At 44.7% G+C, this 26,681-nt stretch overlaps 1 protein-coding gene across 2 annotated transcripts; it reads left to right on the forward strand.

Moving 5' to 3' along the window:
• The first annotated feature begins 1,107 nt into the window (after positions 1-1,107).
• LOC311246982 (ras-related protein Rab-8B) lies at positions 1,108-26,228 on the forward strand. Of its 2 annotated transcripts, XM_084337255.1 has the most exons (8): positions 1,108-1,279; positions 18,487-18,547; positions 21,258-21,318; positions 22,938-23,015; positions 24,433-24,522; positions 24,920-24,985; positions 25,091-25,141; positions 25,253-26,228. In XM_084337255.1, exons 1-8 carry the CDS (start codon positions 1,156-1,158, stop codon positions 25,343-25,345), a joined length of 624 nt encoding a protein of 207 aa, XP_084193381.1. In that variant the 5' UTR covers positions 1,108-1,155; the 3' UTR covers positions 25,346-26,228. The 2 variants fall into 2 exon arrangements, with proteins under 2 accessions (XP_084193381.1, XP_084193380.1); XM_084337254.1 differs by having other exon boundaries at positions 24,920-25,141.
• Positions 26,229-26,681: the final 453 nt, after the last annotated feature.

Below are 26,681 nucleotides of genomic sequence, written 5' to 3' on the forward strand. Positions count from 1 at the left end.
GAGTTGGACAACGTTCCACTGTCAAACATGACGTACAAGCTTAGAGACCGCTCTTGTGTGTGATTTGGAAACTTGCAGTGTCGAGTGAATTTAAAACATGAATGTTTCATCATATTCTGGTGGTTACTGAAGAGGGAGAGCCTTGGAAATGTATATATATATTTCATGAGCTATGCAAAAATGTTCTTTGGTTTTCAGGTAATCGCCACAACACTGTTTTTGGTAATGTGGCAATAACCAGACAAGTTAGACAACCAAACCAACCCATCAAGCCCAAAAACTATTTGAATATCAAGAAAATATCCAACCATAAGGATGGTTTCTCCGTCCGATCTGGCAACCTGAACGAAAGGATGCGCACTGGCCTTGCCTCTTGCTATGACGTCACTAGACTCACGCCTCCCCGTTTCCTCCTCACTGACTCCTCCCCGTTTCATCCTCACTGTATAGAGACTAGACCTCTTCTGGTATTTTGAGCTCATATGTATATAGTAGAGCGGGGAAAGGGAGTGCGGGAATTAATGTTTAGTGCCTAAGCTTAACCAGTGTAGAAACAGGCGTCGGCCAATCAGAGAGCGTCTCGGAGAAATGCGGCTATAACGCAGCTTAGGCACTCTTTCGAAGTTGGTTAAGGTTAGAGTTTGTCTTAGAGCGTGACGGCAAGTTCTTTCGACGGTTAAGCTTAGGCACTCTTTCGAAGTTGGTTAAGGTTAGAGTTTGTCTTAGAGCATGGCGATAGAACGCCAGGTAGTTTGCAGGCTGTTCGACGCGGAAATGGGCAAAGACACAGCTCGTCACGCGATTGGGCAAACATGTCTACTCTGTGGCCAATCAGAGAGCGTCTCCCGAGAAATGCAGCTAGGGAAAAAAATAACGCATCCCTTCCGCCTCCCCCCCCACGAGCTCCATGCAACGCGGAAGTGCAGTGGTGTATGTGACAAGCTACGCCTCTCTTTCTACTGACGTCACTAGACACGCCTCCTGTTTCCTCCTCACTGTATAACCAACTACACCTCTCTCTCTACTGACGTCACTAGACACTCCTCCTGTTTCCTCCTCACTGTATAATAACCAGCTACACCTCTTGATGATAAATGTCTAGGAACGTTGGCGATTCTATCAAATCTCATCAAGAAGGAAGGAACTGGGGTTGAGATGGCGAAAACATACGACTACCTTTTTAAATTGCTATTAATCGGAGACAGTGGTGTCGGCAAGACATGTCTGCTGTTTCGATTCAGCGAAGATGCGTTCAACACAACCTTCATATCAACAATAGGTCAGTTTATTGGTGTTTTGCTCTTTTTTTCTTTATAACAGTGTGTTCAGAATTACGTAAGGGTTGCGAACAATGGATGGACACTTTACCAGTCACAGTGTGGGGTAGCTGACAATGAACATGAAAGCATGGGAGGCCTGTACGATTAGAATCGTCTTTTGCGCCAATACAGATGTGACTGACACATTGTGGTGGACAGCTGTCGTTCTGTAACTGTGCTGTTGGCAGTTGTGATTGATTGATTGAAAACTTTATTAACAGATTGCAGAATGGGTACAGTACAGCTCAATACACACAATTGTTAAGGGGATGCAGACCAGAGAAAGACTTTCGTCTTGTTTACATCAGGGTCCCCCATTTTCAATTCATCATAATATATGACATACACGACATACAGATAGACAGTGCTACATCCATACATTTATTTACATTACATTTATTGTGGGTTGTTATACACCTGACACAGCAGATCCCCAAACCTTTAACTTATTAGGGAAGGTATTTGTTGTGGTCGTGATCCACACCTGCAGGATACACTAGGGAAGCTTTTGTGGATTAAATGCATTCCAGTGCACAAGTAAAGGAGACTCCAGTTGCCTCTACATGAAAATAATAGGACTGTCAACTTGAGCAGCTTTTAATAATTACCCAGAAGAACCCTTTTAACAGATATATTACAACATAGACTGGAGGAAAATATACTGTTAAGAATATTGTGGATAATACTGCTTGAGCATTCATTACATCTACTTGGTTTATTTAATAACTTTGGACTAGACTAGACTCCTCTTCTTAGGTAAAGGAAACACAACCACAAACATAAATAGACATCATTGTATTGTCATAACTCATAACTTTGTCTGCATGCTTATGAACACAGAAGAACAAATAGACCTAAACGGTTGTGCTTTAATGAAGATAAAGAGGCAGTTTGACACAGAGATGGTGACCCAACTTGTTACAATTGTGTCTGGATTCATGTAAAAGGCGGGTATAGGCTAGCTGACCATACAAAGCCACATTGTTTGTCAGTTCATAAACCAATAACCTCCACGTAGAAGTGAAGTCACTCCTAGATGCTGATCTGGGGTCAGCTGCTTTTGTCTCACACTAGTGGCTCAGTTCGTGTTAGGGGTGGGAAACTGATCCCTGGTTACCATTCAGTAGCAGCTTTAGGCTGTAGTAGCCAGCCCAAGAGCCACTCTGACATCATCCTCTTCACGAGAATGGCAGGAAGGTGTTTGTTACTCCACACTGACGGCACAAACACAAACAATGGCAGAATTTATCTTTTTAACCATGTCAAGTCACAGCAGCTGAGTGATTAGCATCACAGACTTCAGGGGGATTTGGCCAGAGAAGGCTAGGTGATTTATTTGTGTCTGAGCTACTTTATTATTTTTTTTTTTTTTTTAAACATGCAGAAGAACCATGTTTTTCATCAGGAAATTCTGATGAGTACATTACATTCTCCAAATTGAGTAGTTAGAAGGGGGTCATGTTTGTGAACTTTTTTGCAGAAAGTTTGAATTGTATTTTATTGAGATTTTGCTTATGAAGAGGAAGGCAAAATACAGCAGGACTGCAGACCACAGAATGAAACGGAGTGTCCTTTCATTACTCTAGGTTCTGGTTTCTCTTACTCCACACTTAACATGGGCGGTAGGCCTGTTGCTTGTGGGTATTCACATGTCAACAGTAGCAGTGAGTTTCAATGAGCCTGGGGGTGGGTATCGTTTGAAATGTTTTAATACAGGTGCCAATACATTCAGAACATTTTCCCATACCTTACTTTGCTGAGCTATGTGCGTCGCATGTGCTGTGTGAGCCAATCGGAAGCTTTGAACTGAATAAATGTTATACAGATATTATTATATAGATATATTAGTCATATATAGAGAGAATTTTTGTTTCCAAGCATATGCTATGGTCCCAGGATTAAATGGCTAAAAGACTACTCTAGAGCCACACCTGAAGGGACAAAGTTAATGATCTATAGGCCTATATCACTTTGAAGAATTAATTGACATCTCGAAACAAACTAAAAACGTACTTGTTGTACAGTATATTGAGTATATTGTTTGAGTTTAGCTTCTCCAGATTTTCCTTTTTCTGGAACAAATACAGACACACACACACACCAGCCCCCCCCCCCCTCTTTCCTGTACGTCAGAGCGAGCAGGCAAAGTTGTTGAATTATTTTCAGTCCTGTGTGTCGCTCTCTTCAATCTTCCTGACTGAAACAGGAAGTGTGAACTGTCTTCTTCTCTCAGACAGGATGGCCGTGTTCTGAGAGAAAAGCAAAGCACAGCCCCACGCTCTACTCTAGTGTAGTATAGTGTAGTGTGTTGCTCTATAATCTATAACCCAACCACAGCCCCATGCTCTACTCTAGTGTAGTGTGTTGCTCTATAATCTATAACCCAACCACAGCCCCATGCTCTGCTCTACTCTAGTGTAGTGTGTTGCTCTATATGCGGTTCCCACTGCCTTTGATGCCGGTTTGTGAAACTGATGCTGTTTGCTGCTTTTTAAGTGGGTCTTGTCTCTGCTGCAAACAAACACGTGTGAGAGTTTATGCTAAATGTTCTCTTATGAGAGGCTGAGCTGGCAGCCAAGGGCTATTTGTTGAATTCAGCAAGGGGTTGGTTGGCAGGTAAATAAAACCTATATTTAACAGGATGGATTGGATTTCACAATCTGTGTGAACGTCACCCCCCTGTTTCCAGAGAGTTCCCTCTGGCCTTATAGATCACAGCATAATGTCTCTCAGAGTCAGAGAGGATATATACAGTGTTGGCTGCTGTAAGACTAATGCTGCTGTTGACAGCCGGCGGTGCTGCTGACATGGTGGAGACAAAACGCCGGTGCACTTCACCAATCGCCATCGGTGTCACCACAACGGTGGTAGGGCTGAACGATTAATCGATTTTAAATCGAAATCGCGATTTGGAATGATGCAATTATCAAATCACAAAAAAAAAAAAAAAAAGCAATTTCTTTTATTTTTATTTTTTTTAACTTTACAAAAAATAATTTTGTTTAACCAGGAAGTCCCATTGAGATTGAGATACAAGATCGGTTTGGGAGAGGGAGGTAAGGGGTTTTAGATTGTGTGTTGTGAAGTTTAGACTTCAGAGAGGGAGAGTAAAGTACAGAAAAAAGGTACCGTTGGGTACCGGTATCGATTCCCAGGTAAAAAGAAAAATGTTCAGTCTCGGTGTCCCGAAAAGACCCACGCGTAGTAGGCCAGATGCAAGCCGCATTATACAATAAACCTCTGTGGGGCTGCTTAATTATTTGGATTATAATCGCAAATTTTATCGCAATCGCAATATCTGTCAGAAAAATCACAATTAGATTATTTCCCAAAATCGTGCAGCCCTAAACGGTGGTTGGCGCTCGAGATGACCGGAGTGTTTAAAACATTTCCAAAAAACAAAGGCGCAGATGTTTCAGCTCTCGGCCTTCGATCCGTCTGGGACGTTTGTTTGTGTACTCCTCCTCGGTTAACCCTTTCACTGCAACACTACAGAAGGATAACCCTTTCACTGCCACACGACAAAGGGTTACCTCACCATACAGAAGGTTAACCCTTTCACAACCACACCTCTGTAGGAAGATGCTGAAGATAACATGGAAGGATAAGATCAAGAATGAGGAGGTACTGAGAAGAGCGGATATGCAAGGAGGACAGCTGCTGGAGAGGTTGAAAAAGAGAAAGATGGAGTTGTGCGGGCATGTTCTGAGAGGATCCAGCGGGGAGATGTTCAAGAAGGTGGTGATGGGGAAGGTGGATGGAAAGAGAGGAAGTGGAAGACCAAGAAGAGGCTGGGTGGACGACGTCTGTGATTGGAGCGGAGTGAGAGGCGGAGTCACGGAGTTGGAGAGAAGAAGTGGGGACAGAATGGGTTGGAGACAGGGGGCGAAATTTACTTTTTGACTCACCGGCCAGTGGCGGGTAGATGGGAAGAATCTACCCACCAAGCATATTTCTTACCTGCCAACTTTTTTTTGATTAAAAAAAAAATTATTATTTTATATAATTTTTTTTTAATAAAATATATATATTATATAATCATACTTGTAGTTGTATTATCTGCGAGACATCGCCACCTTGCTGTCTGCAAACAGCTCCACTGTCTGTGTGTATACTCGAGTGGCCTCCAGCAAGGATTCTCCGGCGCTGCAGCTGGACCCTAAACTCTACATTCAGCATGAAAGGATTCTCCTGCGCTGCAGCTGGACTTTATTCAGCAGCCCTCATGCGATGTAAGCCAGGGGCTCGAATACGCATGTTGTAGGACATTGATGTCAGGAGCTATCTGTAGCTACTGCTGGATGGCGTTGGGACAACGCCTCTGAACTATTTAGTTTACTGGGACATTTCATAGCGACTAGTGAGCTAACGTTGGCTAACATGAGCTACCTAGCCAACGGAGGTATTATGCACTGGACACTTGCTGGAGCAGTTGTTGATGTCGGGAGCTATCAGTAGCTAGCCGGCTGGATAACGTTACACAATGCCTCATGTATTAAACTAAAAGTGAATAGTTGACTGGGTCATTTTGTAATAGTAGCTAACATTAGCTCACGGAGGTCCCTCTGACTAGACTAACGTCACAGTGACTGTCCTCTGTTTACATGCAGCATACAGAAACGGGTGCGGGAGGGGTAGGAGGAGCAGTGCGCTGTGCGCTGCATGTCTGTGCTGAGACAGCGAGTGAGAACTCCGCTCAGAATTGGATCATGATTTTCGGTTTTTACATGACTATTTGATTGCCCGCCACATGGCGGGCAGACCTCTCAGTGGGAGGCGCCAAACGTAAAAACTGATCGCCAATGGCGGGTGGCGGGCTTTAATTTCGCCCCCTGGTTGGAGAGTGATAGGCAACCTTCGGAACGAAGAAGCCACCTAATGATGATGATGGTATGGTAGTGAAAGGGTTAATCAAATGTTTTAAGTTTGAGTAACTAAACACACGGTCATTCTGCTGCCCTAGTGGTTGATATTTTCACCCTGCGGCACAATCTGCCCCACATCACCCCCGTTGGTGATGTCAAAGTGCGTCTTTGGAGGTACTATTTGAAGTCTGTCTAGGGGGGGAAAAAGAGGCATTCTGACATCAGAGATTCGGGCGGGCCAGAATTGTCATCAACCACTGGGGCAGGAAAATGACCATGTCTTTAGTTACTCTTTAACCCTTTCACTACCACACTACAGAAGGTTAACCTTTCACTACCACACTACTGTAGTGTGGTAGTGAAAGGGTTAACCTTCGGTAGTGTGGTTGTGAAAGCGGTAACCCGTTGTCATGTGGCAGTGAAAGGGTTAACCTTCTGTATCGTCGCCGTGAAAGGGTTAACCCTTTGGTTGTGTGGCAGTGAAAGGGTTAAAGGCAATCAGTCAGCCCCAGTCGTCTCTCTTGAGTGTGAGACGGTGTGAGACAGTGTGAGACTGGTACGTCGTCTTCCTCATCCACCAAGCCCGCCAGGCAGGAACCCCGCCTCCATGACCTTCACTACTCCACCGACCTTTCACTCCCACCTTTCTGCACACATCGGCAGTACTGAACCACACGCATCACGAGAATGAATCACTATTCAGGAAGAGCGCACACAGTAGTAGTGTAGAAAGTATGAGTGGTGACGACGGGAGCTTGAATGTGGTGAATTTTAAATCAGCCCCCGCGTCATGCCGCACAATGGCCTGTGGTAACAGAGGCGACACTGTCAGAAGTCTCCACACGCTCTCGTGAACATCAGCTGACCTGCTTTTGAATTCAGGGCGGGGCTGTGTCAATGTGTATGTGTGTGTGTGTGTGTGTGGCAGTGCATGTTTTAGTATGGTGTAAATCATTGTGTTGTGTAGATTAGGTTTAGTATGTGTCGGGAGGGTGTGCGTCCGTCCGTGGCATTTGTATAGGTCTGTATCTGTGTGTTCCTTCCCATGTAAACTTTACTTCAAGTGACAGACTGTGTGCGCTGCTCCTCCGCATTCTTCCATCTGTTGGCTAGATACTGGCCTTCCACTGTCCTCTGTCCCTTCCCTTCCCGTCCCGTCCTCTCTGTGTGTGAGAATGCCAGCGAGGAGAGGTCAATGACCTGGGGAACTGCTGCATCGTCCACACGCTTCCCTAACAACCACCAACCTGGTTCCTCTTCCTGGCGGGGGCGGGGGGGGGGGGGGGGGGGGGGGTGGTGCCTGGAATAAAGGAAAAACTATTGGGAGAGAGAGAGAGTGAGTGAGAATGAGGGAGGAATGAAGGGAGAGAGAGAGGAAAGGAGGTTGAAAGAGAGATAATCCCTAGACATTGCTGAATAACGAGAGGAAGGGAGAGAGAGAGAGAGAGAGCAAGGGGGAGGAATGAAGGGAGGATGAGGGAGGGGGAGAGATTCCCTGGACAGAGGTAAAGGGGGAGGGAGTGAGAAAGGAGGGGCGTGTCTCTCCCCAGATGGCTGGAGCCGCCAGTGGAGGAGAAGGACCACTCTGACTGCCAGTAACCCCACGTGGACAGAGCCGCTAGCCACCCACCGCCCTGAAGCAGAAGCAGGCAGTGGCCAGGCGGCCTCTCTGCCTCCTCTAATGCACCAGCCAAGCCCAGTCAAAAGGACGGAAATTGAACCGCGGCCATCGGAGTTCACCCACTGTGGGGTTCCTTCTAAACTAGTGAATTCTCTCATTGTTTTTCTGTTTAGTCATATCTAGGCGGGGGGGGGGGGGGGGGGGGTCTGAGAGTTGTAGTCATTTGAGCCAGTTGGACTGCAGTAGACACGGCCAAGTAGGACATGCTGATGGTGTACAGTAGCCTACTTGAGAGTTGAGATACAGTATGAGGGAAAGGAAGCTAGCTAGCTAGAAACCACATCCACGCCTTCTTGAAGCGTCATACTCTGTAGAAGCAGGAAGGAAAGTTGGTAATGCTTGTTTGTTAGAAATATGTTTTCAGTTCCGATTCAACATGCAGGCTACGGTGTGAGGATAGGCTACCCCCCGTTAGAAAATAGTTCATAGACTACTCCACCATTCACCAAGAAGAGCTATTGCTAAAAACTACTGTAGGCCTACTAGGCCTATTGTCTACTCAGCTTTTGTATTAGCGTTCAACCGATATGGGGTTTTAAAGTCTGATAGCAATATCTTTTGCCAATATTTTATGCAGAAATTTGAAATGTTTAGGCTATTCCAAAACATTTCAACAAATTATATAAGGATACTTCAGTGCCCTTTAAATTATTAATTAATTTACATTTGAACAAAGAAAGTAACAATTAAATGAAATTGTGCAAAGAAAATCATGTCTTTTAAAGGAGAAAAAAGGTCCATCAGATCAAGCAACTCTGACCACAACAAGTGGATGAAATTGACAGGCTGATATCTAGTCACAGGACTAAATGACTACTGGCCTGTCGCCCTGACCTCTGTGGTCATGAAGACCTTTGAGTGAGTCGTGCTAGCTCACCTCACCTCGCAGTTCGCCTACAGGGCCATTGGGTCTGTGGACAACACAGTTAACACGGGCCTACCCCTACCCCTGTGCCCTCAACAGGGTAGTGGTCCTTTAGAACGAAGCTTCAATAGTAAAATAATTAAAGGACTACATATTTCTGTAGTGATACTGTATGTATATTTTGTACATATCAGCTTATTTGTTTTTATCTATTTTATCTAATATATTCACCTACAGAATATTAACATGATAGGCCTACGTATTTATTGTATCAAACACAGCACTTTATTTACAATGTATTTTGAGATTACGTTAATAATTATTTTAGTTGAACTGGACATTATTTTCATGGAACTGAAATCTTTAGTACAGTGAGCAGATCTGGAGAGAGAGAAAAAGCCACAGGATTTGGCGACGCCTGCAAGCTACTGTATGAAACACCACTATCTTCTCTGTAACCGGACGGGTCTCCCCTTCATTTTGGCACCAGGACTGGTGTTCTATGACCCCGCTCTGTGGAGAAAACTAACCCGGGATGAGGAGCGGTACCGCCCGGTTCGTCCGGTCGAGCACTTTCCCCGTGTCTGGTCGTTAAATCAACACGACCCACTGTGTCCGCCGTCAAAAGATAAAAAAAAATCTTGATTTGGAGCAGCGGAAATTCTTTTTATAATATTTGGAACAATGTGCACCTGGAGAAAAACGATTCTGTTTTTCCTCAAAGAGAAAGGTGTTAGGCTGGCTGAGGTTTGCAAAAAATCAAATAGGCTGATGTACAAAATATACGTATCACTACAGAAACATCAGTCCACTTTATGTCCTCCCTTCTACCACTCTGGAGGGCCGTTTGGAGGGCTACTACCCCTCTCCATCCCCAAAATAAATGGGACAAGGGGGGGGGGGGGGGGTTGGGATTGGGCACGGCAGACCTGGTCAGACCCTGTACCTAAGTCAGGTTGCTATTTGTGGACTACAGCTCGGCGTTCAATACCATCACCACAGAGCTCCTACATCATCCCAAGCTCTCCCAGACGGACCCGACCCCATCTGTCGGTGGATCACAGATTTCCTGACAGACAAGATTCAAGAGGTTTATTTATACCAGGGCATACAGTGAAATGCGGGTGGCCATTCCCGCTTCAATTGTGCAAGAATACAATAGTAATAAAACAAGTAGAAGATAATGAAAAATACATAAAATAGACATGATAAAATAGACATGTTAAAAGTCCTGAGATAAATGCAATACAATGTTGAGCTACGAATTTAAGGCACTGGGTCCTATAATGTACACTACTATACAATATACAGTTTTACTCTATGTCCCTATGCTATACTTGCTATTACTAACTATACTACTATACAAGAACCACAACAAGTTCTTTCCTTTTTTGACTTTTTCTTTTCTTTTCTCCTCCTTCCGTTAAAGTGTCCTTTTCTTATGTGTTTAAAGTGACATGTGGTGCGTTTGTGTGTGAGCGAGTGTAGAATGTGTTGTGTGTGTGTGTGTATGTATGTGTGTGTTCATGTGTGCTTGTTTGTGGAGAGATCAGTGTTCAGTGTTCTGATGGCCTGGGGGAAGAAGCTGAGCCTGAGTCTCTCTGTTCTTGCTGCGTACGTACTGTATGCGGAGGCACTTGCCTGGCCGCAGCAGCTTGAACAGGCTGTTGTTGGGGTGGTGAGGGTCCTTCATTATTCTGCAGGCTCTGGATTTGCACCTCCTGTTGTATAAGTCCTGCAGGGGTGGTAGTGCAATACCCGTAGTACGCTCTGCTGAGCGCACCACTCTCTGTAGGGCCTTCCTGTCCTGGGCCATGCAGTTTCCAAACCAGGCAGTGATGTTCCCAGTCAGAATGCTCTCTACAGCCCCGGAATAGAAGGAGTGGAGTATCTTCCAGATGTATGCTCTAAGACAGGGGTTCCCAAAGTGGGGGTCGCGAGCCGCCGCGGGGGGGTCGCCAGATGATTAAAAGAAATAATAATAAAAAAAAAAAAATTTATGCAGTCAGGCCACTGAACTTAGAAGCAGGCCAGGCCTGTTTCTAGTTGCAGCAGCACAATAGTTAGATAACCTAGATGGGGAACAACCAGGACTCACACAAGTTGGAGAACTATCTCTCTCTCTCTCTCTCTCTCTTGCTCTCACACACACACAAAGGGAGCTGCATGTGATTGGTGGAGGCGGGACCCTTACAAAAAACAAAAAATCCATCAAAATCAGTGTTGTTGCTAATCGTTGACACATCTGTAATACTGTAATCCCCCCCCAGAAAAATTTACTTTGCGTTTGATATATTGCAAATATATGCCATCACACACACTGGCATTTAAAGGATTAGAATTATAAAATGAATATGTGGTGTTATGATCAGGGCTGAAGTTGAATAAAATATTGTATTTTTTTCAATCTGACATTACAAAAAAACTGAAAATCCATCAAAATCAGTGTTGTTGCTTATATATGCTAGCCTGTTTTTTAACAATCATTTGTGATGCCATTAACGGGTACAAATAAAAAGATTTCTGCACCAGAATGCAGGAAATTAAGTCTTTGTAACAAAACATTTCCTGGTGGGGGACCCCCAGACCCCCTGCTTAAAAAGTGGCCTGACTGGGGCTATATTTTGCACTATATTTCCTGGCCTGAATGATTTCCCCAGTCCGGCCCTGGTTAAAAGCCTCCAATGCTTATTAGTGTGTGTGCGTTTGAACGTTTGCATGTTTCAACCATACATTTCCATTTATAAAAAAAAAAATATATATATATATATATGTATATATATATTTTTTTTTATAAATGGAAATGTATGGTTGAAACATATATATGCAATTATATATATATAATTATTATTATTATAATTTTTTTTTTACCTCCTATAATAGTGGGGGTCGCGGCTCTCTGACACCGTTATTTGGGGGTTGCGGCCTGAAAAGTTTGGGAACCCCTGATCTAAGAGAGCACACATCTGACTCCATGACCCTCAGCACCAGAGCCTCTCAGGGGTGTCTCTCCCCCGCCCTACACCCTCTACACCAACACCTGCACCAAGCTCCGCAAGTTCACAGACGACACTACGGTGATGGGGGACTTAGTACAGACAGGTTGAGGTGGTATCCTGGGGGTTACAGTGGGTCGGGAGGTAGGGCAGTCACCTGGTAATCTGGAGGTTCCCGGTTCGATTCCCGCTCCTCCCGGGCAGCGTGTCGAAGTGTCCTTGAACAAGACACTTTTAACCCCTAACTTCTCCCGATGAGCAGGTTGGCCCCTTGCATGGGTGCCTCCGCCATCGGTGTGTGAATTGGGTGAATGTGAGGAACAAAGTGTAAAATGCTTTGGATAAAAGCTGCTATATAAATGCACCATTTACCATTTAGTCAGAACAACAACCTGGAGCTAAATGCTTAGAAGAGACAGTGGAGATGATTGTGAACTTCAGGAAGAGCACCCCCCCTCCCCCCCCTCAAACTCCTGGGAACCACAGTATATCGTGGGACCTCAAGTGAGAGGTCAACATCTACTCACCACAGAAGAAGAGGCTCACCGAAAGGATGTACTTCCTGCCACCGCTGAAGAAGTTCAACCTGTCGCAGGGAATAATGGTCCGATTTAAGGCTGAGACCACTTATCGATTTATCGATAATTATCCTTAACTGCGTGAAATCGATAAGTGGCGTCATTATTATTATATATATATTTTTTATACTTTATAGTACTATACTAGGTCTTGTGGCATGTTTTAGTTAAAACATCCCCATTTCATGTAAATTCAGTTGAATTGCAACTCTGCACTGTGCATTCAATATGCAGCAGTGCACTCCTCCATCACATCCAGAGACCAGCGACTGTAACATGAGGAGGATCACTGTGGTCGTTTTGAATGGGGAAATCTGTAACACTAAAGATGGCGGCAACGACAAAGAATTGCTGCAAAATAAACATACATTTGTTGCTTAAATAATAATAAAAAAACGTTTACGTAAATAAAATATTTAAAATAATAATATTTAAAAAAAATCTATATTTATCGAAAATTTTGTCTCGATTTCTCTATTCTTCCAAATGGCGTATTGTCTCGGCCGTTATCCTCACCTCCTCCACAGTGCTCTGGTTGGGGTCAGCCAGCACCTCCTCCATAACGCTCTGGTTGGGCTCAGCCAGCACCTCCTCCACAGTGCTCTGGTTGGGGTCAGCCAGCACCTCCTCCATAACGCTCTGGTTGGGGTCAGCCAGCACCTCCTCCATAGTGCTCTGGTTGGGGTCAGCCAGCACCTCCTCCACAGTGCTCTGGTTGGGGTCAGCCAGCACCTCCTCCATAGTGCTCTGGTTGGGGTCAGCCAGCACCTCCTCCACAGTGCTCTGGTTGGGGTCAGCCAGCACCTCCTCCACAGTGCTCTGGTTGGGGTCAGCCAGCACCTCCTCCACAACGCTCTGGTTGGGGTCAGCCAGCACCTCCTCCACAGTGCTCTGGTTGGGCTCAGCCAGCACCTCCTCCACAACGCTCTGGTTGGGGTCAGCCAGCACCTCCTCCACAGTGCTCTGGTTGGGGTCAGCCAGCACCTCCTCCACAACGCTCTGGTTGGGCTCAGCCAGCACCTCCTCCACAGTGCTCTGGTTGGGGTCAGCCAGCACCTCCTCCACAACGCTCTGGTTGGGGTCAGCCAGCACCTCCTCCACAGTGCTCTGGTTGGGCTCAGCCAGCACCTCCTCCATAGTGCTCTGGTTGGGGTCAGCCAGCACCTCCTCCACAACGCTCTGGTTGGGGTCAGCCAGCACCTCCTCCACAGTGCTCTGGTTGGGCTCAGCCAGCACCTCCTCCACAACGCTCTGGTTGGGGTCATTCAGCACCTCCTCCATAGTGCTCTGGTTGGGGTCAGTCAGCACCTCCTCCACAGTGCTCTGGTTGGGGTCAGCCAGCACCTCCTCCACAACGCTCTGGTTGGGCTCAGTCAGCACCTCCTTCACAACGCTCTGGTTGGGGTCAGCCAGCACCTCCTCCACAGTGCTCTGGTTGGGCTCAGCCAGCACCTCCTCCACAACGCTCTGGTTGGGGTCAGCCAGCACCTCCTCCACAGTGCTCTGGTTGGGGTCAGCCAGCACCTCCTCCACAACGCTCTGGTTGGGGTCAGCCAGCACCTCCTCCACAGTGCTCTGGTTGGGCTCAGCCAGCACCTCCTCCATAGTGCTCTGGTTGGGGTCAGCCAGCACCTCCTCCACAACGCTCTGGTTGGGGTCAGCCAGCACCTCCTCCACAGTGCTCTGGTTGGGCTCAGCCAGCACCTCCTCCACAACGCTCTGGTTGGGGTCAGTCAGCACCTCCTCCATAGTGCTCTGGTTGGGGTCAGCCAGCACCTCCTCCACAACGCTCTGGTTGGGCTCAGCCAGCACCTCCTCCACAACGCTCTGGTTGGGGTCAGCCAGCACCTCCTCCATAGTGCTCTGGTTGGGGTCAGCCAGCACCTCCTCCACAACGCTCTGGTTGGGGTCAGCCAGCAGCATATCGTCCGGACAGCAGAGATAATAATAATAATAATAATAATAATAATAATAATAATAATAATAATAATAATAATAATAATAATAATAATAATATAATAAATTCAATTTTTACCGCACTTTACATTTGTAAAAATCTCAAAGTGCTACAGGAGATAAAGACAAAAAGTTAAATGAATAAAACAATTAAAATGAATAAAACAACCAATGAAATGGAAGAACATACAAATAAAATAGATTAAAATAATGGAAAAAAAAATTTCAGGCAAAAGCCTTGTTAAAAATAAATGTTTTTAGGCCCCTTTTTAAAAGCCTCGACGGATTGTGGCGCTCTCAGGTGGATGGGGAGAGCATTCCACAGTCTGGGTGCGGCGGAGCAGAAGGCCCGATATCGGCTGCAACTTTGCCCGACCCTCCAGGACTCCTGCAGCTTGGCCGTGTGAGAGAAAACAATACCGGCATCTCCAGATGAAGAGTGTCATCATAATAACATCACAATAAAAGGAAGTTGGCAGAGTAAAGAAAGTCCAAAATAAGCAAACAATAAAACAATAAAAGGAGGAATAAGACACAGACTTTATATTTGTATCTATATTCTAATATAAAAGTGAGCTTCGAGGAGTGATTGAAAAGGTGACACTGATTTGTACAAGTGGTTTAGTGGTGGTGGTTCTGTGGACCTGTAAAGACATGGAGGCGGACGTGGACACTGTCACCTGAGAGCTGCTCTGGCCTCTTGTCTGTTGGCCCTGGCAGCATCACCGCTCAGCAGGCCGGCTCATTACACTTTAATGCCTACACTTGTTTCCCAGCATAGACTGATAAATGACTAGGTTACCATCGCTGTCGTCTCCGGTTACCCCCCCCCCCCCCCCAGTGATGTAGCCCCCCCCCCCCCCCCCCTCCCCCAACAGACTATTTTTGATTGGAGGTATCTCTGCACTCAGGTTGCAGATGGAGATAGTATAGCCGCCTAAATTCGTGAAATTATTATAATTTTTTTGTACACAGAGGATTCTGTCTGACTCTTCTGAATATTTCCTTAGATCAGGGCGTTCTCGAACCTTTTTATACCACGATGACCCCATTTTATTTAGGATTGGTTTTTTGGCGTAATTTCAACGTGGAATTAAGGAATATCAAAATAAAAGCACACGTTGTTGAACTTGATCATGCATATTTATTTAGAAAATTGTATTACAGCATCAATACACATTTATGAAAAAAGGCATATTTAACCAAAACATGTTGCCAGAACATAAAAAAAGAAAAAAATATATAGCTTTTTTTTGCCAATGCTGACCCCACTGTCACCTACCCACGACCCGTAGTTTGAGAACCGCTGCCTTAGATGGATCAGGGATGAAGATTCCATTGAGCTGAGCTCCTTATGCAAAACAGTCTTTCTCTCTCACGACCCCCCCCCCCCCCCCCCCCCCCCCCCACACACACACACACGCACACACACACACACATTTGTCACTGGTGTTGTTTAGGCTGATGGTGCGTGTGTGTGGTGTGACAGGCAGCTGCATACTGTGTAGACTTTATTTAGCTAGGGGGGGGGGGGGGGGGGGGGGGGGGGGCTGGGACAGTGAGTGTAAGTCATGTCAGTGAGGCGGTGCAGAATGCCTGCTCTGCTATGTGGAAGCTGCAATGGGGAGATCGTCACCTTGATATTTAGATGTGTTACAGACACACTGCCAGAACTGTCATCTGCCACTCAGCCCCAGAGTAAACAGGATGACTGTTTACTAAGAGACAGAGGCTGATACAGTGTAAAGCTGAGGTTATATTATCTAGGAAAAGCTGTTGAATGGATGGGTGAATTGTAGAGGTGAGGCAGGTCTGTGTGTGGGATGTGTGCTTGTTGTGTGAACTATACCCCCTCTAGGCCTCTCTGAGGCATGCAGACCTTTTAGAAGGACTTCAGAGAACTCCTCACAGTCAGTCCTCACAGCTTTAAATAAACGGTACCACACACGTGTCCAACCGCAACGATAAAACTTCACACTTCTACAAGGGAGCAAGTCGTAGGCTCGTCGACATATTACTGTAATCAATCAGACGTAATTAATTTATTCAGCGCGAGACAAGGGTGAGAAATCTGGTCTGTTCTTGGAACCCGGGCTCATGCTGCCGTAAGATTTTTGGATCCCAGCCCCAGTTATTTAAGAAACGGGGCATCATAGCAATACAATACCGTTTCTATAATGCTCTGTTATTCCCACCGTTTTATATTATCCAAATCAACTACACTGCACCAGTTGTGTTTTACTTAGCCTAAAAATGTATGTATTGTATTCAATGAGAACCTATAGTCATCACTTAAAAGATCCCCTACACATGTTTTTTTGTGTTTTTAACACAACATCGTCTTGTTTTTTCCATCAAACATGTTGAATACGGGGTTGGCTGGGTAGTGTAGAGGTCTGAACACTGGAGCGGCTGGGTAGTGTAGATGTCTAAGCACTTGGGCGGCTGGGTAGTGTAGAGGTCTAAGCACTGGTGTGGCTGGGTAGTGTAGAGGTCTAAGCACTGGTGCGGCTGGGTAGTGTAGAGGTCTAAGCACTGGAGCGGTTGGGTAGTGTAGAGGTCTGAACACTGGTGTGGCTGGGTAGTGTAGAGGTCTGAACACTGGAGCGGCTGGGTAGTGTAGAGGTCTGAACACTGGAGCGGCTGGGTAGTGTAGAGGTCTGAACACTGGAGCGGCTGGGTAGTGTAGAGGTCTGAACACTGGTGCGGCTGGGTAGTGTAGAGGTCTAAGCACTGGTGCGGCTGGGTAGTGTAGAGGTCTAAGCACTGTTGTGGCTGGGTAGTGTAGAGGTCTAAGCACTGGTGCGGCTGGGTAGTGTAGAGGTCTGAGCACTGGAGCAGCTGGGTAGTGTAGAGGTCTGAGCACTGGAGCAGCTGGGTAGTGTAGAGGTCTGAACACTGGAGCGGCTGGGTAGTGTAGAGGTCTTAGCACTGGTGCGGCTGGGTAGTGTAGAGGTCTAAGCAATGGAGCGGCTGGGTAGTGTAGAGGTCTGAACACTGGAGCGGCTGGGTAGTGTAGAGGTCTAAGCACTGTTGTGGCTGGGTAGTATAGAGGTCTAAGCACTGTTGTGGCTGGGTAGTGTAGAGGTCTGAACACTGGAGCGGCTGGGTAGTATAGAGGTCTAAGCACTGTTGTGGCTGGGTAGTGTAGAGGTCTGAACACTGGTGCGGCTGGGTAGTGTAGAGGTCTGAACACTTGGGCGGCTGGGTAGTGTAGAGGTCTGAACACTGGAGCGGCTGGGTAGTGTAGAGGTCTAAGCACTGGAGCGGCTGGGTAGTGTAGAGGTCTAAGCACTGGAGCGGCTGGGTAGTGTAGAGGTCTGAACACTGGAGCGGCTGGGTAGTGTAGAGGTCTAAGCACTTGGGCGGCTGGGTAGTGTAGAGGTCTAAGCACTGGAGCGGCTGCATAGTGTAGAGGTCTGAACACTGGAGCGGCTGGGTAGTGTAGAGGTCTAAGCACTGGTGCGGCTGGGTAGTGTAGAGGTCTGAACACTGGAGCGGCTGGGTAGTGTAGAGGTCTAAGCACTGGGGTGGCTGGGTAGTGTAGAGGTCTGAACACTCACCTTCCACTGCAGAGACTCTGGGTTCAGAGGGTTAAAAAAATAGTTCAATAAATGACTGAAAATGTCTTAGCAGCATCCCTACACCTTTGCCCTCGTTGAGAAAGAAAGGATATATGAAGCCCCGCCCCCTTTCCTCCCTCACATCTTACTCCAAGCTGGTTAACTTTCTCTTTTCCACCTAAACGGTTCACGAAAATGTGTTTCACCCAAATACAACACTTCTTAGCTTACACAGAGATTACACATTGAAAAAAAAAAAAACATCGCTTTCGTGCACAGATCACTAGATGTATCAACTTATAATACAAGTTTCATATTAGCATTTCCTGGATCACTGTGTAGCCAGCTGGGCAAAAGCAACCATGATAGGTTCGCTGGATTAGTTGCGTCACACAGATTTTGAGGAAGTACAGAGAAGGCCCACCCCCCGGTGGACCTATCCTGGTGCAACCTACTCTGATAACTGATCTGCGATCTGTTCATCCACTGAAGACTGCAGGATACAGTTTCCCCTGGAGAATTTGAGGGGAGAGGTTGGGGGGTGACCGAGTGGGGTGGTATAATACACTGGTATAATACTACAACAACAACAACAACAACAACAACAACAAATACCATTTTTAAATGTGTTTTCTAACCATTTTCCCATCTCATTTGTTTCAGGCATCGACTTCAAAATCCGTACGATAGAGTTGGATGGAAAGAAAATCAAGCTTCAGATTTGGTAAGAGAGTAGGCCTATCCTACCTGGTAGGGGCTGGTCAATGAATCACATTTTATTTTCAATTGTGATTTTTGGCTTTCAACGATTATGAAAACAAGATAATCAACTTTTAAGTTGTGTTTTTAAGCCAGGTCATGTTTTAGTTTTTTTTTATTTGAATTATAATAATAATATAATAATGGTGGTGTGTGTGTGTGTGTGTGTGTGTGTGTGTGTGTGTGTGTGTGTGTGTGTGTGTGTGTGTGTGTGTGTGTGTGTGTGTGTGTGTGTGTGTGTGTGTGTGTGTGTGTGTGTGTGTGTGTGTGTGTGTGTGTGTGTGTGTGTGTGTGTGTGTGTGTGTGTGTGTGTGTGTGTGTGTGTGTGTGTGTGTGTGTGTGTGTGTGTGTGTGTGTGTGTGTGTGTGTGTGTGTGTGTGTGTGTGTGTGTGTGTGTGTGTGTGTGTGTGTGTGTGTGTGTGTGTGTGTGTGTGTGTGTGTGTGTGTGTGTGTGTGTGTGTGTGTGTGTGTGTGTGTGTGTGTGTGTGGCCTACTTACCCTCAATCTGGTGCACTCTGACATGCAAGGCTCCTCTCGTATCGCTGTCTCTGTTTACAGTGAGGTTGGTGGTGCAGCACCACTCACTGCTTCCCACTGCAGGGCCAACTGGGGCTTGCCTTAGTTCAGGGTCACCTCAAAGTGTTTATTGGTTGGATCAAAAACATGATTGATTTATTTGCAACTGCTGTAGCCCCCAGGGCCAGCGGATAAATTATCTCTATCTATGGTCAAGCTAGCTGCAAAATTAATCCTAAAATAGTTGATTTAGGGGAATTTGGGCACATCTAATGAATAAGCTCTAAATTACTCTCTCCAGTGTCCTTGTGTAAACCAATGGCTAGCTGCCAGTAGCTATCCCGCTTTGGTCTCGTAGTGTAACTTACTGGCTATCCCTCTTTGGTTTTATTGAGTAACCAATGGCCAGCCCTGGTCTTGCAGTGTAAACCAATAGCTAGCCCTCTTTGGTCTCATAGCATAAACCAATAGCTAGCCCTCGTTGGTATCATATTATAAACCGGTGGCCAGACCCTTTAGTCTTGTTAAACCAGTGCCTAGCCCTCTTTGGTCTTATAAGATAAGATAAGATAAGATAAGATAAGATATTCCTTTATTGATCCCCTTGGGGAAATTCAGGTGTATTATATTTATATTATTATTTATTATTATTTATTATTATTTATTATTATTTATTTATTATATTATATTTAAATTATAGTGTAAACCAGCGGCCATGGCAGTGTCTGTGGTCTCGTAGTGTAACTGTTAAACCAGTGCATGGTGCTATCTGGTCTCATTGTGTAAACCAGTGCCTAGCCCTCTTTGGTCTCATAGTGTAAACCAGTGCCTAGCCCTCTTTGGTCTCATAGTGTAAACCAGTGTCTAGCTCTATCTGGTATCATAGTGTAAACCAGTGCCTAGCCCTCTTTGGTCTCATAGTGTAAACCAGTGCCTAGCCCTCTTTGGTCTCATAGTGTAAACCAGTGCCTAGCTCTATCTGGTATCATAGTGTAAACCAGTGCCTAGCTCTATCTGGTATCATAGTGTAAACCAGTGCCTAGCACTATCTGGTATCATAGTGTAAACCAGTGCCTAGCTCTATCTGGTATCATAGTGTAAACCAGTGCCTAGCCCTCTTTGGTCTCATAGTGTAAACCAGTGCCTAGCCCTCTTTGGTATCATAGTGTAAACCAGTGCCTAGCTCTATCTGGTATCATAGTGTAAACCAGTGCCTAGCTCTATCTGGTCTCATAGTGTAAACCAGTGCCTAGCTCTATCTGGTATCATAGTGTAAACCAGTGCCTAGCACTATCTGGTATCATAGTGTAAACCAGTGCCTAGCTCTATCTGGTATCATAGTGTAAACCAGTGCCTAGCTCTATCTGGTCTCATAGTGTAAACCAGTGCCTAGCTCTATCTGGTATCATAGTGTAAACCAGTGCATAGCCCTCTTTGGTCTCATAGTGTAAACCAGTGCCTAGCTCTATCTGGTATCATAGTGTAAACCAGTGCATAGCCCTCTTTGGTCTCATAGTGTAAACCAGTGCCTAGCCCTCTTTGGTCTCATAGTGTAAACCAGTGCCTAGCCCTCTTTGGTCTCATAGTGTAAACCAGTGCCTAGCCCTCTTTGGTCTCATAGTGTAAACCAGTGCCTAGCCCTCTTTGGTCTCATAGTGTAAACCAGTGCCTAGCCCTCTTTGGTCTCATAGTGTAAACCAGTGCCTACCTAGCCCTCTTTGTAGTGATGGGAATTCCGGCTCTTTTTAGAGAGCCAGTTCTTTTGGCTCGGCTCACTAAAAAGAGACTGTTCTTTTTCCAAGCGGCTCCTCAGATTTTTTGCTGCTTAAATAAATGTATTACCAAAATGTATGTAAAATTATGTGTAAAATGTATGACTAATGTAAAAAACATACATTATATCAAATGTTTATTATTTTTATGGCTTTATTTATATACTCAACATAGAGCAGAGTGCTAAAAAAAAACATTATAAAGTACAAGCTTAGCTTAGCTTTAACAGAAACAAATAGGAGAAAAACGAATCGGCTCCCAATCAGGAGCTCCCGTCGTTCACTTTAAAGAGTCGTCTCTTAAGAGCCGTTTCGTTCGCGACCGACACATCATTGCTTTGGTTTTATGTGAACCAGAATAATGCCCATGTCTCTCCTCTCTCCCAGGGACACAGCAGGACAGGAGAGGTTCAGAACCATCACAACAGCCTACTACAGAGGAGCCATGGTAATAACTTATCTCGTCCCTTTCTGTCAATAAACAAGCCACATGGCAAACACGTGTCAACAGAAAACAAGGTCAATAAGGTCAATGTGTCTGTTTGGTGACTCATCTTCTGTATAAAACATAATGTGCAATATGAATAAGTGCTACCTGGACCAGTGCAGCACAAGTAACAGGCCAGCATACATTGCACACACATCCACCTGCACACACTCACTTTAAACACTTTAAAACACTACACCATATTTTATTTATATTTATTACTAAAGATCTGCACTACCTCTCTACCTGCATTTTGTTTTGTATTTTGTACTTTGTTTTGTATATTGTATATTTTGTAGAATGTTTGGTTTTTATTCTTTAACTTTTTTACTGTATGAAGCACCATTTCAGGAGGGTCACACAGAACCAAGCATTTCACTATAATATACATGTGCCTTATATGTGACAAATAAAACAAAACTTGAAACTTGAGCACTGCGGTTAGTGTGGAAAGCAGCCCTCTACCCCTCTGCACCTCTTTCAAACCAGTCACCATTTGTTTACAGTACCCTGCTTGCAAGATCCAATAGCTAAATAGTTGTGATATTTTCCTTGGGAATAAATTGGGGGGAGGGGAAAACTAATACAGAGACAATATTATACAGTGTTACACGGCTCTGTTTTGAGAGGCCAACACCCCCGCTTGTTTCCATAACCCGTCACGTTGCCTTGGTACCGTGCAGTCGCAAAGAAGACCTGTGACACGAGGGGGGCGGGGGAGGGGAAACACACAACATAGCTGTAATTAACCTAGGACCTTATCTCCTCAGGTATTTCAACCTTTAATCTTTTTATGACAGACAGCGCTGTTCCAGTGCCATGAAGCAGAGTTATAGTGCTGACGATGAGCTCATTGTCGATGAGAAACACATGGTGGTGACTAAGCGTAGGGTCGGGGGGCCCAGAAAGTTCTCTTCGATCAATGTACTGTAAACCCAAACCACAATGTGCTACCTTGTACCCGAAGACAGGATCGTCTTGTTCTACTATATGTCATTATGGTTCGGGGGGGGGGGGGGGGGGGGGAGAAATTGTTTACAGAGGTCCTTCCCGGTTCATACACGTCCAGAGTAAATCAATTTCCCTGAATCACAGTTTATTTGAAACTGAGTTGACGGCTGTGGACTATGCTGTGTGCTGTATAACCAATAAATCCCTGCTTGATAAAGTCATTCTTATGTAAGGCTTGTGTGTACCGTTTCCTCTACGGTCCACACCCTAACATTAGCTAGGTCGCTTGACCCCTTTCTACTCCCAGCTGCGTTGTCTCAATAAAATAATCCTTGTTGCTGTTCAGAGGGGATGAGCAGATCCTAAACACCAATGTACCACATTTCGGAGTAGTCATTTCCCTTTGTTTCATTTTGAAACTCAAGGTACAGTATGTGTCGTCAGTGGAGATGAACTATTATGCTAAAACGGACTTCCTACATCTGTTCCTGACATGTTCAAAGTGTTAACTTGGCATATTACTTTTACTGCGGTCATGCTTTTAATGCCTCTAGGCTGGGCTCTTCCTGCTAATGTCACATTATGTGTCCCTTCCTCTAGTATCACTTCCTGTCTTTTGTGCGCTATAGGGCATCATGCTGGTGTATGACATCACTAATGAGAAGTCCTTCGACAATATCAAGAACTGGATCCGCAACATAGAGGAGGTAAGAGTCAAAACCAGAGACGTCGCTCTGGGTGGATTTGTCAGTGATGTTCCATGATAGTACTCTGCCATCTTGTGGCAAACGGGTGTTATTGTATTTAGACGACAAAAACCCATTTTAAGAATTTACATTATGTTCTTCCTGTGCCCCCAGGACAGTTTGTCAGTATTTGTGACAACATGCACCACTCTCTCCTGAAGTTAGAAATGAGAGAGAGAGAGAGAGAACCCTCCAATCAGTGGGGAGGATATAAAATCTAGGGCTGCTACTAGTGCTCCATAGACAATGAATGGGGCTCTGAAAACAACAAACTTTCCAGCGTCGACTAAAAACACACTTCTTCAATCTATATCTGAAATGAGAAAAATTATTAAAAGAATATACTAATCTTTGTACTAGTATTCTTTTACTATCTACCTACAAAACTACCTTGCCTATATTACTACCTACGTAGCACTCGAGTTCGACACTGTTTGATGAGCAATATTACTTAACCTTTAGCTGCCAGAGTTGTACCCTCCCTGCTGCCTTGTTGTACAGAACTTGTAAATCGCTTTGGATAAAAGCGTTCAGCTAAATAACTAAATGTACATGTAAATTACTATTTACAAGGCCATTGGCTGCATTCAACTTACCACCATCTTTATTTTCACACACATTTTAATGAGCTGATGACTAATTCACTTCCATGTATTTAAAAACACAAAAACTACGGTGGAGTGAAACAATTTCAGTCGGGTAATCATGAGTTTATAATTCCAATAGTGTATTCTGACTGTTTTGACTATTTCAGTCCTTGAATTAGCATTTTTATAGCATTTTCAAGTTTTAACATCGAAGTGAACGGGCACTTCTGCATCCGTACCTCGCATTACATCAGACTTGACCAACATGGCGGCGGGGGTGAATAAGGTAAATAAAATGTTTGTGTGAGCTCTTACACCCAAATTAGGGTTGAATTTATTTTACATCCCAGTGACATCACAGATTGGAGGGTTCTCTCTCTAATTTCTATCTTTAGGAGAGAGTGGTGCGTGTTCACACATACTGAACTGTACTGTCCTGTGACACAAGAAGAACATTATGTCAATTTCTTAAAAGGGGTCGTATTCCCAAGTCAACTACCTGATTTCTCACAAGCTATTCAGTTCAGTCACTGACAAAACACTTCTCTACCTGTGGTTTGGTTTTTGAGAACAAATTATATATACAAGGGATTTTCTTTGCATATAAAGTAAATTCGTTGCATTTTTTTACAGGAAGTATTTAGTTTTTCTTAGAAGAGAACACGTTGTCTTGAATGTACTGTATGTAACCAGGAATTGTTCCCTTCCTGTGTGTGTGTGTGTGTGTGTGTGTGTGTGCGTGTGTGTGTGTGTGTGTGCGTGTGTGTGCGCGCGTGTGTGCGCGTTCACAGCATGCATCCTCTGACGTAGATAGAATGATCCTGGGCAACAAATGTGACATGAATGACAAGCGACAGGTGTCCAAAGAAAGAGGAGAGAAGGTACGAGGGATTCTCTGTGTGACATAATGTGTTTATGTTTGTGTAGTATGTCTAGCGTGCAAGGCCAAGCGCTAAAGTTGCTATGTTGCTATATATAAGTATACATATGTCTCACCTGTCTGGCTGATATTTATCTTTTTTTATTCATATTTTATCATATATATATATTATTCTCCTATATTGCTATTGTCTTTTCTATGACTCTGCCTGTAGCTCCCCTCCACTCCCTTGTGCTGCTATGACCCTCGAGGGGATTAGTAATGGAGCATCTTATCTTATTATATGCATTTTAGGACATACAATAAAACACAGTGAATAGCGAACATTATTTTAAATAAATAACACAATAACTTTATGTTTGGAATAAAACCTTTTTTTTCTTTTCCTTTTTAATCAGTTGGCAATCGATTACGGGATTAAGTTCTTAGAAACCAGTGCAAAATCAAGCCTAAATGTGGAAGAGGTGAGTAAATTCTCTATTTTTCACCAGAATCCTGGTCAGTTACTTCTGGCTTATTTTCAGATATATTTTAATAAAAAAAATGTATTGTACTTTTGTATTGGACAGGCCTTTTTCGCACTCGGCAGAGACATTATGACAAGACTCAACAGAAAGCTGGTGAGTTCATACGTCACAAACGAGACTGTTCTCTGACTATACAAACATCCACAACAGCTTCGTCCAACATGTGAATTTATGCTTCTCCCTGTCATTCCGTTTTTCCTCTAGAACGACAACAACCCTTCAGGAGGTGGCGGGCCAGTGAAGATCGCAGAGAACCGATCCAAGAAGAGCAGCTTCTTCAGATGTACACTGCTGTAGGTGGAACTGTAACCTCCACGGGACTGGTACAGCGCCTTCACCCCTCCTCTCCGCCTGTCGAGCCTGGCTGCGCTCTGAGCACACGGCCCCCACACAGCCACCAGGATGACTACACCGCTCACTCTGCTGGTTACCGCTGTTGCAGAGATGCTGCCTATATTATACCACTGGCCGGATCGGAGGAATGAGTCTTGCCCTGTTTTAAAAAAGGAAAAAAATGGAACCAGAAGAAATGTTGAAAAGAAGGAATGAACCCCCCCCCAGTGTTGTCTTACTTGCTCTCCTTTCTGTGAGAATGTAACCAAGTCCAACCTCCCTTGCGACTCATCAGCTACCCATCAGCTGTGACTGGCAGTGGATTCTCCATTTTGTGTTTTCTAAATCCCTACAAGCTTATTTTTCTTATTATTTAGCTAAAGCTGCCTCCTTCACTTAACTCTTTTGCACAGTTTACTCATTTTTGTTGAGTGTATTTTTACTGCAGTTATCTTTTAGCGAGAGAGAGAAAAAAAAACTAAAAGGACTGACCTTGGCGTGTTTAACGCTTGGCATGTGAAACATATCGTACAACACAAGTCTGCTTCTTGAAAAGAAAATGCAAGTCATCGTTATGAACGGACACTTTATTGCCACGGATGAACGAGGCGGAATAGAGAAGCCTGTGAAATTAAACACAACAGTGACTGAATTATGCAGTTTTGAAAAAAGTCACTTCTCATTTCATTTTCTACCGAAGCCTACCGATCTTGTCGAGGGAAATACGTTTGTCAACATTCTTTTGTTTCAATGTATTTTCTATAGACTTTATGTAATCAACCTCACGTCGCAGTAGCACTAGGAATTTAGAAGTTAAAACCCTTTCACTACCACACTACAGAAGGTTAACCTTTCACTACCACACTACAGACGGTTAACCATCTGTAGTGTGTCAGTGAAAGGGTTAACCTTCTGTAGTGTGGCAGTGAAAGGGTTAACCGTCTGTAGTGTGGTAGTGAAAGGGTTAACCTTATGTAGTGTGTCAGTGAAAGGGTTAACCTTCAGTAGTGTGGCAGTGAAAGGGTTAACCGTTTGTAGTGGTAGTGAAAGGGTTAACCTTCTGTAGTGGCAGTGAAAGGGTTAACCTTATGTAGTGTGGTAGTGAAAGGGTTAACCCTCTAGTGGTAGTGAAAGGGTTAGCCTTCTGTAGTGCGGTAGTGACAGGGTTAACCCTTTGTCGTGTGACAGTGAAAGGGTTAACCTTCTGTATTGTCACGGTGAAAGGGTTAACCATTTGGTGGTGTGGTAGTGAAAGGGTTAAACACAATCAGTGATTATGTGCACTGACTTGTGTCAGAGG

Source organism: Notolepis coatsorum (genome assembly GCF_963971535.1).
Source record: "Notolepis coatsorum genome assembly, chromosome: 20".
In the NCBI taxonomy this organism is placed as follows: domain Eukaryota; kingdom Metazoa; phylum Chordata; class Actinopteri; order Aulopiformes; family Paralepididae; genus Notolepis; species Notolepis coatsorum.

Excerpts from the sequence above, each read along its gene's own strand:
- LOC311246982 (XM_084337254.1), top strand. The coding sequence starts at position 1,156 with ATGGCGAAAACATACGACTACCTTTTTAAATTGCTATTAATCGGAGAC. Across the intron at positions 23,016-24,432 it reads GGATCCGCAACATAGAGGAG|CATGCATCCTCTGACGTAGA; the intron begins GTAAGAGTCAAA and ends GCGCGTTCACAG. Across the intron at positions 24,523-24,919 it reads CCAAAGAAAGAGGAGAGAAG|TTGGCAATCGATTACGGGAT; the intron begins GTACGAGGGATT and ends CTTTTTAATCAG.